The sequence below is a fragment of the Solanum tuberosum genome, unplaced genomic scaffold, assembly GCF_000226075.1.
Source record: "Solanum tuberosum cultivar DM 1-3 516 R44 unplaced genomic scaffold, SolTub_3.0 scf00105, whole genome shotgun sequence".
NCBI lineage: Eukaryota > Viridiplantae > Streptophyta > Magnoliopsida > Solanales > Solanaceae > Solanum > Solanum tuberosum.
In genome coordinates this window covers 1,059,389-1,079,820 of record NW_006239031.1, presented here as the reverse complement: position 1 = coordinate 1,079,820, position 20,432 = coordinate 1,059,389, and the positions used below count along the sequence as shown (strand labels likewise).

At 34.4% G+C, this 20,432-nt stretch overlaps 2 protein-coding genes across 2 annotated transcripts; one reads left to right on the top strand and one right to left on the bottom strand.

The window, feature by feature from the left end:
- The first annotated feature begins 6,177 nt into the window (after positions 1 to 6,177).
- LOC102603732 (uncharacterized) lies at positions 6,178 to 7,735 on the top strand. Its single transcript, XM_006349304.2, has 2 exons — positions 6,178 to 6,854; positions 6,937 to 7,735. Exons 1-2 carry the CDS (start codon positions 6,492 to 6,494, stop codon positions 7,543 to 7,545), a joined length of 972 nt encoding a protein of 323 aa, XP_006349366.1. The 5' UTR covers positions 6,178 to 6,491; the 3' UTR covers positions 7,546 to 7,735.
- Positions 7,736 to 10,807: 3,072 nt separating this feature from the next.
- On the bottom strand, positions 10,808 to 16,382 carry LOC102603398 (serine hydroxymethyltransferase 7-like). Its single transcript, XM_006349303.2, has 4 exons — positions 14,935 to 16,382; positions 13,472 to 13,877; positions 11,557 to 11,658; positions 10,808 to 11,470 (listed from the first exon to the last, which is right to left on the bottom strand). Exons 1-4 carry the CDS (start codon positions 15,985 to 15,987, stop codon positions 11,247 to 11,249), a joined length of 1,785 nt encoding a protein of 594 aa, XP_006349365.1. The 5' UTR covers positions 15,988 to 16,382; the 3' UTR covers positions 10,808 to 11,246.
- Positions 16,383 to 20,432: the final 4,050 nt, after the last annotated feature.

Genomic DNA, 20,432 nt, shown 5'->3' with positions numbered 1-20,432 from the left:
ACATAACGTGGCTACTAAAAATAAATTAGATTTGTTTTAGTTTGTTCCCAAAAAATATTATATTTATTTAATTTAATCTTAAATATCTTTTTCTATTTTTTAAACTTTGTACTCGATAAATCAAAGTCAAATGTATAGAGATCTCCATTTTCCCCTTTTAAAATTTGCATAGAAGTTGGAATTTTATCCTATGCACACCCAAAAGTTAGCGGCTGCGGATTTCATTATCATAAAAAAAAATATTGAATTACCCAAAAGTTAGCGGCCCTGGATTTCATTATCATAAAAAAAAAAAAATGAATTACACAAAACTTGGAGATCTTTTCTTTTCGCCTTGGTGGATATCCATTAAATTGTCAATTGGTTGGGCCATAAATTTTCAGATCATACTGGGTCTGGTAAGCCCAACCAGCTAAGACTATTTTTGCAATATATATTTGGAAAAATTACAGAAATCTCACATTTTAGTTTACTTATTACCATTATCCCCTATAAGTTTTACAAATCTCCCAAATCTCTCATTTTCACGCATCAGATTAGTGTATCATGTATAAAATGTAATGTATCTTACTTAACGATTAATGTATCTCGCGCATCAGTTTAATGTATCAGCGCTTATATTATTGTATCCGTTTGAGGGATTTCTGTAATTATAAACTTTTAAGGGATAGATTGTAATTTTGCCTTAAAAAGTATGTGATTTCTGTAATTTGCCCTATATATTATTATACAATATTTATGTACCTATAAATAAAGGTTACTTACTAATATGTATAAGCAATAAAAATTATTTTCAATAAAATGATCATATGTATATGAAATATATGAATATGAATATATACAATGTATTGATATTATATAATTGTGTATATATAATGTATAATTATGTATCAGAGATGTATATACATTGTTAATACAGTAAAATATACATTGCAGATCAATTTTTTTAACCATAACCAACTCAAATCTCCTTTAAATAGTTTCAAAATTTACATATGAGCTCCTCTAAATGTTTCAAGTCATTTGATATATATATATATACTCAAAATTGTTCACCAAATTCCTCTATTGTACAAATTGTCAATCTTTTCTTTTATCTAAGAAAATTAGAAGAAGCTAATTAAAAATCCTCCTGTAAAATAAAAATAACACCACGTTGAAGTAAATAAGATTCTTATGAACTACTATAGTTATAGTATATGGATAAGAATGGGACACGAGGATGGAATAAAAAGCTCACCTCTTCGAAATCATGTTATTCATAATAATAATTACATCAAACAATTTAGTTGACCTACTAGTATTCTCTCGATTTCAATTTGTTTGTCTTATTTTTCTTTTTTCAATTCGTTTCAAAATGAATATATCCTCCTTTGTTTAAAAAACTCTTTAACTCGTATCAAGTTGAAGTTAAAATAGGACAAACAAATTGCGACGAATGGAAGATATAGTACGTACCATATATATTTGATTGGTCCATTATCCAATTATATATCCTTTGTACGTTTTCTTGATTTGATTGGTTTCAGCAGTGTTGCTCTGGCCTCTGTCATTTCTTTCCAAAAAAAATTTGAACGATGGATGCAATTGGAGCTGCTTATCTCCATCAAGATTGATTTTATGTTTACAAAAATTGAAAATAAAAAATAAAAAAATGACAATGATTGCAGTACTTGAGAACCAGCCAGCTATAAACTTCCATTTTTCATTGTATCTGTCAGAATCTCTGATCATATATATCAACTGAATTCATCTCATTATTATGAGAAGTAGTCAAGAAAGCCAATTAATGGGCCATGTTATCTACTGACAAACAAAATACTACAATTTTGTTGATTTCTTGATAGCTGACACTTCAAACTAGAGCAAATAGACTACATACCTAAAACTTGTACAGGTTAAATGTATCTATTCGAGTTTTGAAATTTATGAATTTTTATAATAATTATAATTATAATGTATTCAATGTAATCTCATACTGAAGTTTTTGAAAAAAATGGAGTGTAAACAGATCATATACATATACCGAATCTAGGCAAAAGCTATTGGATTCGCATGAATCCATAATAACTGATGTAGATATATATGTACTTAAGGGGTATATTTATATCCTCTGGATATGTTTTTTAGTGGGACAAGAAGCATCAGAAACAGGTTGAGAGAATAGACTCATTACCAATGCAAAAGTACAATATTTATTGCAAGAAATGATGATCAGTCAGTTTTTTTTTTACTTCAATAATACTCATACAAGTTGAATTAAATACCATAATAATACAATGTGGAAGATATGAGTACTAGCTAGTACAATACAAGACGTTATGGGGACAATTTCAAGATTCCTAGAAGGAGTACTACTTATAATTTTGAAAACAACTTTTCAGACCAATTTTCTGTTAACTAAACAGTCGTGTATCCTCATTTGAGTCATTTTTATTTAAAAAATCACGATTTTCCCATTGAAATTTCTTATTGGAAAGTGTTTAGTGGCTATTCCTATCGATATTTTAATTGAATCAATGAGAAAAGAAAAAATAGTGATGTTTTCTCATTAGAAAATTAGGAAGTTTCAAAATATTTTAGTAAGAATATGTTTCCTACTATATGATTTTCTAGTGAGCTTGGTCGATAGAAAATGAGTGAAAAAAATTATATTTTATAATATAAAAATTCTCATTGATTAACGATAGGAAAAACCTTTGTTTCTAGTTGTGAATTGAACCCAAAATAAAACGCATCACTGATCACTAATGTGTGGTTTGAAGGCTTTGAACCATTGACCACACGTCTAGTTGTAAGATGAATAAAGTATTTATTAGTCATATTTACTTCTAGCTATATTTAGTCTAATACTAAAACACAAAATTGCAAAAAGGAAGGATTTCAATTTTTGTATTTAGTTATGGCTAGGATGAAGGGGCCCGGGGAGAAATAGTAAAGTTGTCTCCGTGCCTATGACTATAGGTTATGAATTCACCATAAAGTAATTAGTAGTTGATGTTTGTCTCATGATACACTTCTTATTCCACTGGGAATGTGGTCGTTTTTGTGCAATATTTTGTGCATCGAATTGTCTGTTATTAATTATGGACCTATGGTTAAAATAGGAACATTTATCATTAAGTTTAGATAAATTCATATGTCAAATAAATTCAATGGTTGGTCCTATTTTAAGATTCCAATAGTTCCTCTTCAAAAGAAAACTGTCATCAGACAGGTTGGATCAAAGTTCCTGTTTAATGGAACGGACATTTGTGCCTCAAAGTCATTAACCTAAATTAAGTAAGGGACAGTTACGGCCTGAATCATTTGATTATCTAATTTAAAAATATATACAAAGTATATAAATTGTGTGTAAATATATACTATACATTGATAATGTATATATTGTGAATATGTCGGTCATGTTAGTAAACTAGTTAATTGAACGGTATATTTGGTAGCTTTCCCCTTAAATTAGTACTACTAGTTTGTAGGCTCTTAAGATTTGGTTTCATCCTAATGGTATCGACTTTCTTTTCTTTGAAATGGAAATTTTCTCAATGTAGTATTTGGAACTAATATAAACTTTTACTACTTCACTACTTTATACTATTTCTATTTCAACTTGATTGACATATTACAATAAGCCAACTATTCCAGTTGTTCCTATGTCAAATAATTAGATGTATTCTTTTCTTTTTTCTACTAAAAATAAATATTATATTGGTGAAGAGAGTTTCTTTCTATTTGATTGATTACAAATTAGAATTTTTGATTGACACCACTTTAACAGATATTTTTTCAAAACTCTTTTGGTCCCCTCCAAATTAAAGTGTTATTGGTTGTGGTGGTGGCTTCGTTCAGGTTTAAACAAACAATTGACCATAAATCATACCCCTCACTTCTTTTTATGACGAAAAATTTATTCACACTTGATATTTATACAAAATTAATGAAGGATGACACGTATCTTAATATGCACATTTATCAGTGTAAGCAAACTACTGATTATGAATTTTATATCATTCAAATGAAAATAGGAAATGGTTTTGAAAATATAACTGTGAATGGTCAAAATATTTATTCACAGATTACCCTACTTCTATAAATCCAGCAAATTAACGTGTACCCTCCCCTCTCTTCTTTTGTTTTGTAATCATAGTGTCTAGACCAATTTGCGTGCACCAAAACCTATATCAATACTAGTGTCGGATAACTTTTTCCACCAAAGCTTAATGTTTTTAGCTTTGTGCCCAATAATATTTGAAGTTGAGACCAGGTAATTTTCAGTCGGCTTCATTGACCAACATGTCACACACTGGGTGCATTCACCATTACACTTTAGTTGCAATTGGATTTGATTGATTTTGAGGTTCACCAATTTTCAGCATTTCAAAACTCATGTGGTGTCCAATCCTTCCCATGAAATATCCTATCATACTAAAAACTGAAACGATCTCTAACCCTTTAAAGAATTGTACGAAGTTTGCTGGAACATCCTCTCTAGGACCCCCCCAAAAAATAACAACCTTATAGCTACCTTTTAAATTAAACGGATCTTGATTAAATTTTTCACAAGCCTAGCTATAACAATTTTTAGCCGCAGAATCAAAAGTTCAAAATCGCTCGCGACTAAAGCCATGGTAAATCACGTCGAAGGTTGACAAAATTTTAGGCTAAAAAGATTAATTTCAAGGTGTATGGTTGCCTCCACATTTTTTAGTGGATTTGGAAACTGGAATTCCATTTTGCAATTCCAATACAAATTGTACTAGTCCTATAAATTTGCCAAATTTCAATGTAGGAACAAGCTAAGCATGCATTCTTGAATATTCATTCCCCCCATATCAAAAACAGGATCCCTGCTTTTGATGATACACATCTACTATACATCATTGATGCACAAGAAAGTTTTGGGCTCTGCCAAAAGCAATAATAATAATAATAATACTCCCTTGAAAACCATTTGATGTGGGGAGCTATATAGTCCAAAGGGGTTCAATTAAATCACCTTCATCGAATTATAACGTGTAAATAAGATATATTATTGAATCTATGTGATCTAAGTGAAGTTGTAGTAGCAAATGAGGCTCAAGTATTAGTTTACAGGTTTGAATCTAATTATGCTGACATTCTTATATACGGATTATTTTATTGAATATTGATTCTGATATCATGTGAAAGATATATCGATCCTTTTTTTCTTTTTAATTTGTTATGATATTGGTGGGGGTTTTGTTTTTTTAGTATTGAGGGGACCCCAAGTTAATGTTAGCGGCAAGTTCGTGTATATTGAACTTAGAAGCAATATATTGCTTTTCATAAAATCTTTCCCAAAAAAGTATAATTTTAACTTGTAAAAGTGAAAAATGAGGGGGCCAGTATCTGTAATATAATAATCTCAACTCCAAGACCTCATCATTAATATCTCCTTAAACTTCCCCATCATACAGCTAAATAAATTATCAAAAGAATAATTATCAATTAAATTAAATGGAGAAAAAGGTGAAAGAGAAAAAGAAGCACTCAATTCCAAGATTGAACCAAATCAAAATTGAAGGATGAGAAGACATAAGAATAAGAAGTATCTCAGTCAAAGTAGTCAAACTTTTACAGCCCAAGGAAACAAAATCTAGGGCCTCATAGAATAAAGAGCTACTATAATATATTTAATAATACAACAACAAATAATAATTGTGTCTTAATCTCAATAAAATCGACAATATAAATCTTATTTCTTCGTTCAAGCTCATATCATGTAATCAACACATTAAGAAATATTAACTACCCCTATATAAGCTTATTTAGATTGTTAGGAGAGGCGGAACTGTAAATTCAATTTTATGAGTTATGGACTTCATATCAACGACTTCAAATGGTAATAACTAGATTCTAAATGTAATAATTGAACATATACAATGAATTTCTTAAAAACTAATACATTGTTTGAGCAAGTTCAGCCTAATTTGTATCTGAACTTCTAGCTTCGTCTCTGATTACCAATTCTTAGTCCGAATAAAGGAGGAGAGTTGTGATAGAGTGACAACCAGCACAAAACTTGTCAATTCGTGATGAATAATCATATTTAAGACTAAAAAATGAAAAAATTAAAGATTTCTCTCTAATTATCATTTTTATGTGCAGACCCCCTTTTTGATTCTTGATTCTTGAAAGGTCCTGCAGACTAAATCTTTATGAATAGGAAAGTGTAATGCCTTAGGCCAACTCATGAACTTGTCATGTTTGCTTTTCCTTTTTTTTTCATTTGGACTTAGAAATTCCCCCTTTTTTTTATTTTTCCTTTGCCTTTTTCTCCTTTGCAGCATTTCTCTGCTTCCTTTAAATAATGAATATGGCAGATTCTCCAATCATCTCCTCCACTCTGTAGGAAACACACATAATTGCACCCAACAACCAAATCCTTTTCACTATATAGACAGACTCTCCTCTTATCTCACTTCAAAATATATTCATCACCTTTTCTTCTCTTCAAAAGAAAAAAAAACTTCATGATGAGTCATTCTTCATCTACAACTTCTGTTAATGGATTCTACAACTTCTTAACTAGAGGACTTGACAATCTTGATCACTTATTCCTATCTCAAAACTTCATGTCTTTTCATTTTCTTCAACATGTTTTGTCATCTTTAAGGTCTTTTCATTCCCAATTAACATTACTAGTCCAAAAGTTACATTTGCCTGTTGGAGAAAAATGGCTTGATGAGTATATGGATGAAAGTTCAAGGCTTTGGGAAGCTTGTCATGTTCTTAAATCAGCAATCACAAGCATGGAGAATTATTACACTGCTGGTGCTAATTTTGCTTCTTCTCTTGATGATCACCACATTTTAAATCCCCTGCTTTCCCGCCAGGTTGTGTGTTTTATATCGAAAAATTGTTTTTTCGCGTAAAGTTGTAATCTTTAATAGTGTTCTAATATCTTCTTGATTGCAGGTTATTCGAGCGATAAATCGATGTCAGAGGGAAATAGTAGGACTTGAAGAAGAGAACAAGAGCTTAATGGAAACAAGAATGCAAGATTTATCATTGAATTTCGACGAAAATGTTCTGATAGGATCAAAATTCAATGGATTTAGTGGGTTCAGAGGAGTGCTTTATGCAATGAAGAATGTTAGTTCATTGCTTTTGGTTATTTTACTAAGTGGACTTGTATATTGTTGGCCACAAACAAGTTTTTACCAAAATGGTAGTCATGAAGGGAACATGGTTTTTGGTTCATCTTTTATGGTTTCAACTTCAAGATTGTATCAAAGAGTTGCAGCAGAGGTGAATCAGGCTGAAGGACAACTCCCAGGGATCCTACTTTTCGAGTATCGAAGAGCAAGAGTAGCCATGGCTGAGCTGAAAATTGAACTAGAAAGAGCTAAAGAATGTGGAGTAGTATTGTCACAAGTTGACATCCATGATAAGATTGAAAATTTGAAAGATTGCTTTGGAATGTTGAAATGTGGGGCAGAAAGCATCATTGGCCAACTTGATGACTTCTTTGATGAAATAGTTGAAGGAAGAAAGAAACTTTTGGACTTGTGCACTCATAGGTAATTTAAAGACTTAATTAGGAGATGGTAGAAATGTAACAATAACTTAGTGGGGTAGTTTTTTTTACATCTTTAAAATGTCATTTTCCCTATTTTGCAGCTAAAGTTTAGGCTTGAAAAACTTTAGGAGGAAGTTTTCTCTGTCAAGTAATGCATGAATATTATTATCCTCAAGGGAAAAAATAAATAAACCAGAATGTGATTCTTCCTTTGAATAAAAGTAGACATTATAAACAAGAAGAATATGTTGGATAAAGATAGCTTCAATGAAAAATAAAAAGAATTATAAAAAAAATATCCACTCAAAATGTAGATTCTTCTCTTTTATCATCAATATAACTGCATCAAAGATAAGAATTGTCTGTTCTTGTTTTACTGACAAATGCCAGCAGTCACTTCAGTGGGAATAACATAACAAGATTGATAAGAATCACAATTATCATATATATGTATACTACTTACACTTTAATCACATCTAGAATATTGTGTATTTATTTAACTCCCAATTCATACCCCACACATAAATGTTATATCACCTATGACCTGTTACATGTCCTTACACTTTAACTAGGAATTTTGTTACTATGGTTAGACCTCACTTGAGTTGGAGCATTCTATGATCAAAGACGAATTCAGAATTTAAACTTGTTGTGTTCTTAGTATTGAACACATTTAACAAGTTCACGTATGTAACTATGCCATGTGTCGAGAATATTAGGTTTAGTTGAATCTCTAATAAGCTCCATCGACATGTATCTATAAATATGTCAATTATTTTACCATTACATCCAAAATGTCCTCTCTCTTTATAAATTACCAAAACAAAAAAATGAAAGGTCCCCCCCCCCCCCCCCCCCCCCCCCCCCCCCTCCCCCCCCCCCCCCCCCCCCCCCCCCCCCCCCCCCCCCCCCCCCCCCCCCCCCCCCCCCCCCCCCCCCCCCCCCCCCCCCCCCCCCCCCCCCCCCCCCCCCCCCCCCCCCCCCCCCCCCCCCCCCCCCCCCCCCCCCCCCCCCCCCCCCCCCCCCCCCCCCCCCCCCCCCCCCCCCCCCCCCCCCCCCCCCCCCCCCCCCCCCCCCCCCCCCCCCCCCCCCCCCCCCCCCCCCCCCCCCCCCCCCCCCCCCCCCCCCCCCCCCCCCCCCCCCCCCCCCCCCCCCCCCCCCCCCCCCCCCCCCCCCCCCCCCCCCCCCCCCCCCCCCCCCCCCCCCCCCCCCCCCCCCCCCCCCCCCCCCCCCCCCCCCCCCCCCCCCCCCCCCCCCCCCCCCCCCCCCCCCCCCCCCCCCCCCCCCCCCCCCCCCCCCCCCCCCCCCCCCCCCCCCCCCCCCCCCCCCCCCCCCCCCCCCCCCCCCCCCCCCCCCCCCCCCCCCCCCCCCCCCCCCCCCCCCCCCCCCCCCCCCCCCCCCCCCCCCCCCCCCCCCCCCCCCCCCCCCCCCCCCCCCCCCCCCCCCCCCCCCCCCCCCCCCCCCCCCCCCCCCCCCCCCCCCCCCCCCCCCCCCCCCCCCCCCCTCATTGATTTACAATGATGATTATGATTACAATTCGACTACTTAAAGGCTATTTATTCCCCAACCATACAAAGATGAAGATACATAAATGATTATCCCAACTAACATAATAAATTACTTGTTCAAAGGCAACATTTTGATGTGTTGAGGAAACATAGGAGTTGAAAGAATAATTTATTATATACTACTATGTTTTAGTAGGTGTTCGTCTTAACAAACAAACAAAAAATTGAATTTTTATAATAGACAGGTTAGCTAGGTTTAGGTTTACTGAAATTAGAAGATGCTTCTTCTGTCAATTGGAAAAGAATGTGATACCACCTAAATAAAGTAAATAAAAAGGAATGATGCTTCCTTCCCACATGACACAACTATTTTGTAGAAAATGACAGCTTCTTAATAATGTTAACAACACACATTAGATACATCTTTGTCGGTTGTAATCACAGCCAACAATCCCCTTTTTCTTGCAATTAAGTTTTGTCTAATTCTCATTAAAACTTGATGTTTTAGAACGTTGATTAATTAAGGATCTTAAAAGTTAAAAAAATCTTTGATTTATTAACAGCCTAAAAGTTGATGTTGGGAAGAAAAGAAAAAAAAGGTACTTTTTAGCTTTTCTGACAAGGCAATTCAACGATTTTCTTTTTAAAAACGAGACAGCTAACATGACTGGTACAAATTCAAACAGGAAAATAGCAGAAACAGCTCGCAAAAGGTACTGAAAAATAGTTTGCTAATTTTGGTCATAAGAGGTGTCCGTTTAGTTTAATTTTGGTTACAACCCTATATTTAAAATTCCTTGACCGAGGGAGAGGAAGCAGGGACATATAAAGTATCGATAATTGAAATTTTATTGAGTTGTATTAGTAAATTACTAATGATTCAAGTTGTGAAAAAAGTAATGGAGAAGTGGGAGGAAGAGAAGGATCATGAGATTCCTGGCTGCTAGCAATCATCTCTTTTTCTCTGTGGAAGCTTTTGTCTGATTCCCAGAAAAGGATGTCTATTTTTTCAAGGAAGCAAACAATGAGAAGAGTACATTATTGTAGCATGTGTAATAGTAATTGATGGTTGTTACTAGTATTAGTATAGTCGAATAAATGATGATTAGTAGAAAACAAGCAGCTACCTCTCTGTGGCTGCTGTCAACAGAGTCTATATATTTTCTTGTATCCTACCTCTGACATGTCATCTGTTCCCTGTGGCTGTGAAAATTGTGATTTTTCTTCTTTACAACTTGCAACTCAGACTTGTTCCTTTCAACTATCCAAATCATGATTCTGGATTCCCAACTTTTCACTACTTTTCCCAATATCTCCAACCCCCAAACAACTTTCTTTCTGCACTTGCTATAACCTTATTGGACATACTTTAAACAAAGTTGCTACACCTGGTCGAAATGTACTCTAATATTTTGGCATCTTAACTGTGCCAACTCCATTCCTAGCCTTGAGTAGAATGCAATCTTCTCAGAGGCAAGGAACGGCAAATGACCTGAACACCTACTAAATATTCTACTCTTATCAGCTCTTTCTTCAATAAATCCACAAGTACTGAACCTGATTATAATAGAGATCGAAACTGCTGCTAATCTAAGGCACTCCAACAGTAGCTCTAGCAAGACGACTCATCAACACTTAAAACTGAAGGGGAACAACATAAATTAAAGATATTAACACTCAACACTTAACTTTAAATTTAAGCCATTATTTCAAACCTTCCCTTTCATTTTCCTTCGTTTCTTTTTTACTCAGATTTACGTACATTCAACCTTGTAACCTCTTCAATGAGAGAACTATAGAGTATATACAAGTTGAATATTAAAGATATAATAATATAGATACAGCCAAGAATAATGAGACCCAAAATGAGTGTGTATTTAAAATAGCTATACGAGAATGAACCAGGTCCCCCTGTGACACAACACTATTTAATTTACCAAAACCCTTGACAAAAAAACTGACACAGACAATTACTTCAATTTACCATGGCAACAGATAAGGATGCAAAACACTCCATTGTGGCATATCATAAGTTAATCCAGGCTTGCTAAGCTCAAGGGAAACTTGTGAACACATCATATAAGCCTACTCAATAACTAACCACAAGTTGGGTGCACCGCTGTTCTCCCCATCCACAACAAAGGTTGGTCAACAAATAAAGAAAGAATTCCTCCACCAGAACAAGATTTCCAGCTAGATTATACTTCAAACCCAGGCATTGCAAAGAGGGATGCAAAATTTTCAACACGTGTTCGTAACTCGATAACATCTTTATTGTTCTCAACGCCTTTCAGAAAACCCTTAGCGAGCTTTCCATGTTCTCTCTGTATCGAATTTGTAATCTGTGCTGCCTTGAGGAGGAAATCTGCCATTGTATCAAAATCACTCTCTATACAGCCTCGTGATGTCATAGCAGGGGTCCCTGCAGTCAGAACAAGAAAAATTGATTACGCAAACAGCTTTTCAACTCCTAAAATTTGATATATGTGCCTCCATATCCAAACTTACCGATCCTCACACCTCCAGGAGTAATACTTCCATTATCATCAAAGACCATTACTTTGTTGAGAGTGATGTGACACAACTCGCAGACCTTCTCAAAATTCTTACCTGCAACATAGAAGTACAAAGATCATCACCAATACATTCAAAACCCGCAAAGCAAGTCAGCAACTGCAATTCTAATCATATTGAAATAGGAACATCCTGTCCCAGAATCACAAGCAATAGAATTGGCACGGGATGATCAGTTTATTTTTGAAGTGTACAAGTAAATTAATCAATGCCTATAATACCCTAGCTGAGCAAGTGTTGTTAAAGGCCTGATTCTAGGCACATCGCCACATTTATGGCCCGCTTCAAACAAATAACTGTAGATGACAGTGATAGCTTGATTGTCAAGAAATTTTATGGATGGACATTAATAATTGGGAATAACAAATTAGAAATTTGACAACACAAGTAATCACCAATATGAATTTGAAAATAGCTTACAAGTCAGAAATCCAACATTATTTTTAACGTGATTGGCATAGTTTTTCTTTTCATATTACACGCTGCCTTCACAAAAGTTGGTTTTTTTAATTTCACATTGCTGGTAAACACAAGGAAACCTTATAAACCTTTTCGTCTTTGATAATATTGAGTTGTGCTGGGTTATGCTAGGATTTAACTCTCCTTGATACCTACATCACAGGCATTGAGCAATAGTAAATGCTTTTTCTTATACATAAAAACACTCTACTTTCAGACTGTGTCGGCAACTATGCCGGGACTTAACTCTCTGGGAAAACCCACCTCACATGCCATTTAACAATTGTAGATGCTTTTCATGTCAAAAGTATATTTGCAAAGATTACAAATATTTTTTAATAACAATTATAAGCTAAAATTACTACTATTTATCTTTAGCACATTGGTGTCCATGATCCTTATCTCATGTTATTGCCATGTTAACTGCAACCAACTAACTCTCAAATTTAAAATACATGTCTCCATGTTCTGTTCATAATGCTAGAGATAGGACAACATTCAAGTAGTAAGAAATGCACAAAAACAAAACTGGTGCCTCCCACACGATCTCCATTTCTTAACAATTTGACTGTTCTTTTAGTAATCAACTCAAACAAGACATTCAATTGAGCGGGACGGAATCAATATATGACAAGCAGGCAAGACATCTCACCACAAGTAAGATTTGGGCAGATTAATTGCCTCTCGACAATCATCAGACTTTTAAAGAAATCTAGAGACCAAACCTAATGAGACATATTGCCAAACTTGGATAAATGTTGATCCCAAGGTCATAGAATATACTAACTTCATCGAAGAAGAAATGTACAATTCAGTAGCAAAACTGATAAAGAAGTCAAGTGCGTAGCCGGCGCTAGAGGAATTGACAGCAAATGATAGGAATAAAACATGAACGAAGAAAAGAATGCAATTCATTTGCCTCACTAGGATGAAAAGAAGAGATGGATGATTTTTTTAATGAAGCAGGGGAAGAGATGAATAATGACCCAGTGCCTATGACCAGAAATGTCAATTGCCTTGCAAAGACTAGACTGGTTTCTTATTTTTGTTTTCAGCAGTATCTTAGTCGACTGTAATGGAACTGTCACAAAGCAAGCATATAGCTGACCTAACTATTTAATGCTGGAGGCTTAGTTGATTGATAGTATCCTACTCCACTGCCCCTTAATTTTCCAATTCATTCTTAAAAGAAATATCCAAATAGACAGGGAGAGGAAAATTATGGTATAAGCCACAAGAAATAAGCAGATTTCATCAATGTATTTCACCAAAGACAAAAATAGTTACCATTTTTTTTTTAAATAAAAAAAAAAAGTTCACCAGAGACAAATGACATAACTCAATGAACAAAAGAGACTGTGGCAAGAGGTATAACAGAAAAGATTTCTACCTGTTAACCCAAGATTTCTTAGATCCCACAATATCATGTGATTGTCAGTCCCTCCAGTAACCAGTCTGCAGTTTCTTCTCAATAAAGCCGCTGCCAACGCCTGAGCATTTCTCTTAACTTGTTGCATATAAGCCTTGTAATCAGGAGTAGCCACTTGCTTCAATGCTATGGCGAGGGCAGCAATATGGTTGTTGTGTGGCCCCCCTTGCAGTGCAGGAAAAACAGCAAAGTTTATCTTTTCCTCAAAATCATACTTATCACTGCCATCACCTTGATTCAAGAGCAGGCCTCTCTTTCTTGGCTTTGAACCTTTCCTATAAAAGATAATACCTCCCCTGGGACCTCGAAGACTTTTGTGAGTTGTTGAGGTAACTATATCACAATAATCAAACGGACTCGCGCATTCCTGCAGCAAAAACCATGCCACAGATTAGCAAGTTTGTGGATTACAAATGCAATAAAAAGACAAATTACAAATTAACTCTGATAGGATTAGAGAGGAAATAATTCATACAGCAAATAGCAGGCAGAGGCTTAAGGCATGAGGCTGACACCAAAACATTTACTCATGAAGCAAGATTGACTAAGGGTGACATGTCTTACAGATTCCCGCAATACTCCCCCCTTAGACATCCTATCTTTCCATTAAAAACTATACCAAAATGTAAAAGTTTTTATTTCTCCAGAAAGTCAAATATAATATTCTCAACCCTTCATCAAAAATATATATATAATATTCTAACAAAGTGAACTCAGGGGCAAACTCAAAAATAAAAATCAGTTGACCCTTTATCACACTAAATCCCTTCAGACGGAGTGGTAACAGATTCAAAAATTCACGGCCGTAACAAGGATAATTATAGCTCAGTTACTTTAATTGGAGACAACACCAATACCCCCAAGGGTATATTTACACATGCGCGCGTGCACACACCACACAAAAAAAATAAAATTCAATGGCATATAGTAACATACTGAAATCAACAAGCAAGCATTATCTTAAGACCTCAAAATTGAGTGGCACATGATCGTTTTGCAGTCAAATTGCCTATTAATTCATACAGCATATGAAAAAATGACACTATAGCTAGAACAATAATCCACAAACTAATCATGAATTAAAAAGGGCAAAAAATTTCAATCAGATAACTTACACATTAAGCAAGTGATGCCAATAAAGGTACCATAAGGGCAACTTGCTTCAGTAAGCTCGCTGGTTTTTTTTTTTGAAGAGGTATATAAGAATCAGTAAACTCTAGTTAGTTGGCCTAATTAAATAGCTAAAATCCAAAGGCTTCTATACGTGGAAGGAACTGGACAGAAGCAAATGTTATTGGGTTGATCCTTCTTGCTTTCAAACAAAACATCAGCAGTAAGCACTTCAGTCATTAAGAAGAAATTTAAACTGATGCATGAATGAAATGAATGAGCATAAAAAATAACCAGAAAGCTTGAAAGATTACCTTTGCAGCAATGAGACCACTAATTTGTGCCATATCACACAACAAAACCGCACCACATTTGTCAGCAATCTGTCTAAACTTTGCATAATCCCATTCCCGGGGATACGAACTCCCCCCACATATAAGTATCTTGGGACGGAAATCAAGAGCCCTTTCCTCGAGCTTATCAAAATCTACATACCCAGTTTGGGGGTCAACCTTGTAAGACAGAGACTCAAAGAAAATTGAAGCCCCTGAAACTCTCCTCCCATTAGGAAGATAATATCCGTGACTTGTGTTTCCACCAGATGGTGTATCCAATCCCATTATACGATCACCAGGCAGTAATAAGCCTGTATAAACTGCAAAGTTTGCTGAAGTACATGAATATGGTTGCACATTCACACCCCAATTCTCCGGGTCAAGTCCAAAAGCAGTTAAAGCACGCTGACAACATAATGTCTCAATTTCATCTATAAACTGATTACCACCATAATACCTTGCACCTGGTGCTCCTTCAGAATACTTGTTCGTTAAATGGCTCCCTAACGCCTCCATCACAGCCTTGCATACAAAATTTTCAGAAGCAATCAGTTCAATCCCTTTGTACTGCCTCTGCTTCTCCTTCTCCATAATCTCAAATATATCCGGGTCAGCTGCCTGTAAACCCTGATTACCCCAAGCCCTAACCGCATTTCTTCGCGATTCAAGCCCTAGCAAATTCTCATTAGAACTCGTAGCCCTAAAACTCTTTGAAGAGGAAGAAGACGAAGTCGCATCAGTATCTCTCTTCCGCTTAATACACATGGAATGCCCTAAAATTCGAAACTCCTCGACATCCCTCTCCTCATCCGCACTCTCTCCCCCCTCCTTCCCATTCTCCTTCGTTTGTTTATCCATCAGTTGAAGTGGAACCGGCGTAACCGGATACGATTGGTCCTTAACCCTAGAATCGATCTGAAAAGCAATCGAATCATCGACGATATGAGACCGATTGGGTGCGGTCATCACCGGTGATACATGAGTAATAAACCCTAACGACAGATTACTCGATTGAGATTGACTCAAATCCATCACAATTTGCAACAAACAAATCAAAAGTCCAACAATTCACAAATGAAAACAAAGATATAACCCTAACCCGTCGTAAAATTAAGGACAGCAACAACAGTAACAAGAGCAGAAGCAGCAGCAGCGGCGGCAACAGTCGGAATAGCAGTTCCGGTAGAATCGCATCGTCCAGATGAAAACCCAAATAGTTCAAAGATTTTTGTTGCTTTGTGAATGATATTTGTAAAAACAAAGAGAGAAGGTAAACAGAGGGGTGATAGAAATTCGTGGGGTTTTTTTTTGACGAAGACGGGGAAAAATTCGAGGGGATGTACCTGGACGAAATTTGGCCCTATGATGCCGGTGACCAGGCTGTCAGTTTAACAAAATCCTTCATCTTGCGGGTTTTGCTTTGTGTTCAATAAAGACTCCCAAGAAATTGGAATGTAGACGATTATGAACGACAGGTTCGTTTGGGCCTCGTTTCATGGGCCGAATTGTGAGCCTAATAAAGAAGTTGGACAAAGTGCCCATTTTAGGCATGCTTTCAAATTGTTTCACTTTTATTTTATTTTTAATTTAAATCTTATTTTGAAAATGCTTTGCTTTTTTAAGATTAAGGTTTAGAGTCTATCAGAAATAATATATTGTCGCTATTGTTATGCTCAAAGAATCTCTCTCGCAAGAGCATTACTTATTATATTACTTCCAAGTTGTCTTTATTTTATTTTTAAATTTATTAGTAAATTGCATATGAGAAACATAAAAAAAAATTGTTAACTCAAGTCAAAGAGTATTATATTTTTTACTCTCAATTTAAAATTAATTAAGCATATACATATATCGTATGGAAGTGAACAAGCCAAAATTTTCCTATTAAACTCAAAATTTTAGATCTTTAGAAAACTCTAAGAAAATCTTCAAGAATGTATTTTCAAGGATATTTCAAAGTTAAAAAAATAATTGAAATTTGGGTAAATTTATTCGTCAATTTGAATCTTCAAGTAATTATTATTGTGGTCATTACCAATCAGACTTGAAACATGATTTTAAAAATAATAATTATACCTTCCACATGCAATGAAGTTTCAATTGGTTATCGGTGATTTGTTTTTAAACGTACAACTTAGAAAATGTTAGAAAGGAAAAGCTAGGTCCTAGATATTGATGATCATAAAAAAAAATGTTCATATTAAATGCTTCATTTGATTAATTTTCGATCTCTTAAGTTCTTTTTTTTATTTTAAGAAATAAGGATGGATTCAAGATTTAAAATTAATTAATGTACTTTAGTATATATATATATATATATATTTCTAATTTTATATGTTGTACACATGTTACATTAGAAAGAACAATATATATGTTGAATTCACTTTAATGTTACTCCATTTCACTTTCTGAAGTCAATTTAACTAATTTTGAAGCTAATAACTAGATTAACTTATAAAAATATTTAAAATTATAAGTTGCAAATTTTCATGTCAATGTTTAGTAAATACAATAAAAAATCCATTTAAAATGTTATGTTTTGTCATTTTTGGTTGGAACACACAACTTTCAGCAACTTTTCTCAACTTTAATGGCGAGTTAATGGGCAATTGAACTTCAAATCTTTTTTTACTCAGAACATGTTTAACTGCTCACATGTGAAAATTGACTTTGTCTAGATACCCACCGCTTTAATTTGGCCTTAAATTTTGGTTAATCATTAGTCATTTATTTCTTTTTAGTTATCATGTCTTTTCAAAGTTAAATTATATTATATTAATTTAATATTTTAAATTAAAATTTTTAATATTTAAAAATAAAAAAATAATACTATAAATTATAATTTATTGTATATCAATATAATTAAAAAATACATTATAAAATATTTGTTAAAGCTCTTGTTGTTTCATTGTGAAAAAAATAAATCATCACAAGCGAAAGAAGTATTAACCATGGACAGGTGACACATGCATATACGCACAGTGGTGTCAATAGTCAATACGTGCAAACATATAAATTACAGTATTTCTTTCCTAATTCATCGTTAAATTTTGTTTCACGAATTGTAACAACTATACCATTATATTGATTATAAAGCATTGTGGGTACTTGAAAGGTGTTACTAAAATTTAAAAGCAAATTTTATAGAGTGATGATTAAAATTTAAATAAAAATGTTGTATATGGAAGAAATATTGATTAGTCAAGAACTTTTACGTTTAAGAGATAAAAATTATGAAAATGAATATGATGATGCGAATATGTAAGTATACTAGGAGAGATAAAATTAGAAAGTAGAATATAAGGGATACAAATAGGAGTGACCTGGATGGAGGATAAATTGTGTGTTAAACAAGAGTTAAATTGTCCAAACATGTGAAGAGATGCACGAATACACTAATGAGGCGGTATGAAAAGTTGACTATAGATAATTACAAAATGCAGAGGTAGGCGAAAGAAGTGATTAAACACGATGTAATTCAAGCTTACTAGTTGGACACAACCTCTCTACCTAGCTAAGAGTAAGATTTAAATTAACACTATCTCAGACTCTATATATAAAATCACTCTAAATAATATTATTTTATTTAAGATAAAGTTTAATTGGTTGCTTGATTATTAATCAAATGTTCAATAATAAAAGATTTTTTTTTAATATAATAAATGAGAATGTGATATGTAACAAAACAGAAATGCTATATTCTAATTGCGTGTATTTGTATGGATAGTATTTATAACACGCAAAGATGGCCACGTACATTGAAGAAAGCGCGCTAGGATATCGACACTTAACGTAGACCCCACTAATAATGGTCCCCATTTTCCTTTGGCCACCGTTAGCTTTTCCAACAATTTGCTTTTGTAGGCCCCACCAATTGACAATAACCTATAATAGTAGTACTTTATAGTATGGTTCAAATTCCTCTTTAAGTCGCTTTGGTACACGTGCTCAAAACAGCCCAACTCGCCGGGCAATCGTTTAGTTCCGGTTCTTTTATTTTTTAGGAATTGTTTCTATCTTTACGAAATAATGATATTATTGAGATTAATTTAATTTTTTTCTGATAAGATCTTTATTTATCTTTAAATTGAATAATTATAAAATTAATCCTAAAATATGCAGAAAAACAAATAAGTTGTGAGGTATTGAATTTGTTCCTATGTTGGTTTGGGATCACGGTGGTTAAGGTGAGCGAGTTTTTGTCAAAAGAAAAGGAAAAGCGAGTGTAGCAAGTTTAATTGTACTCGCGAGAGTGGGGATGATTGGATGACGTGGGTTTTCCGTTAGTCTAAAGGAGAAAGTTTTCATTTCCCGTTACGGCGAAGTGTCACATCTTTCAAGTTGCTTCCAAGAGGCGTAGAGTAAAACCGAAAACTAGAGGTGGCTAAATTACCCTTCTGTCCTCACCCTACTTTACTGTAGTACTTAAATAACTTTTTCTTTTATTTGTTCGTTTATTTATTTTGGGAGTGGGACTTTCTTTACTAACACAATAAACATTAAACACAAGTTGTTCAAGCACTAGCGTACCACTAAGTTAGAAAGGTAACATAAAAGTTTATATAAAATATGTATATGGACTAAGGTCCTTATCCAAAATTAAAGATATTTTGTATATAAGAATAAGAATAAGAATAAATCTAAATACTCATTCATCCGAATATTTAGATAAAAAATAATTAATTGATGTAAAATATAAATATATAATCAATGTGTAATGTATATATATAATCATATTATATATGCTTAGTAGTTAAAAGCAAGAAAAAGATCAAATGAGCTACTATATAACATTTTACTTCGATTTGTGATTGTCACAATCTTCTATATTTTAATGCGATGTCCTCAACAAGATGAATTTGTGTTATACCTCTAACTCTCATTGTATTCGGTATCTACTATATTTAACCTCGCACACCTCTACAATGAAGTATCTAAGAATGTCCTCTTCACATGTTTAAACTATCTCAATCTTACTTCTTTTATTATCTGTACGAAAGGTACTCTTTCTTAACCTATCTCGTATAATTTTTCATACATTAACAATAAATAAATATATATATTTAAAATACTGAGCAAATTAAAATTCTTATTATTTAAATCTCAAAAAGAAATTGTGATGAAGTAAAAATGGATGTGAGATTATTATATCACCTAAACTATAAAAATTACTATATATATAGCTATCCTCTCACATGTGATCATTGACTTTGTAAAAATGTTGAGGCTTGGAGTATGATTATAAAATTACATTTTACAATAAAAAAGAAACAAACAAACAAAAATTAGAAGGTAAAAACTAATGGCGGAAAAAGTGGAGAAACTCATCACATGGGTCAAATTCATCTCGAACAAGAAAAGACTAAAACAAGCAAATAAATAAAGTATTTAAAGAAAAGGACGTTTACCAAATCACACTCTTATATATATTAAATTATATATATATATATATATATATATATATATATACTAGATAA

Coding starts and splice junctions, on each gene's coding strand:
- LOC102603398 (XM_006349303.2), bottom strand. CDS start 15,987: ATGGATTTGAGTCAATCTCAATCGAGTAATCTGTCGTTAGGGTTTATT. Junction 13,878..14,934: donor GTGGTCTCATTGCTGCAAAG/GTAATCTTTCAA, acceptor TTTTTGCTGCAG/GAATGCGCGAGTCCGTTTGA. Junction 11,471..11,556: donor TCCTGGAGGTGTGAGGATCG/GTAAGTTTGGAT, acceptor TTCTGACTGCAG/GGACCCCTGCTATGACATCA.
- LOC102603732 (XM_006349304.2), top strand. CDS start 6,492: ATGATGAGTCATTCTTCATCTACAACTTCTGTTAATGGATTCTACAAC. Junction 6,855..6,936: donor ATCCCCTGCTTTCCCGCCAG/GTTGTGTGTTTT, acceptor TCTTGATTGCAG/GTTATTCGAGCGATAAATCG.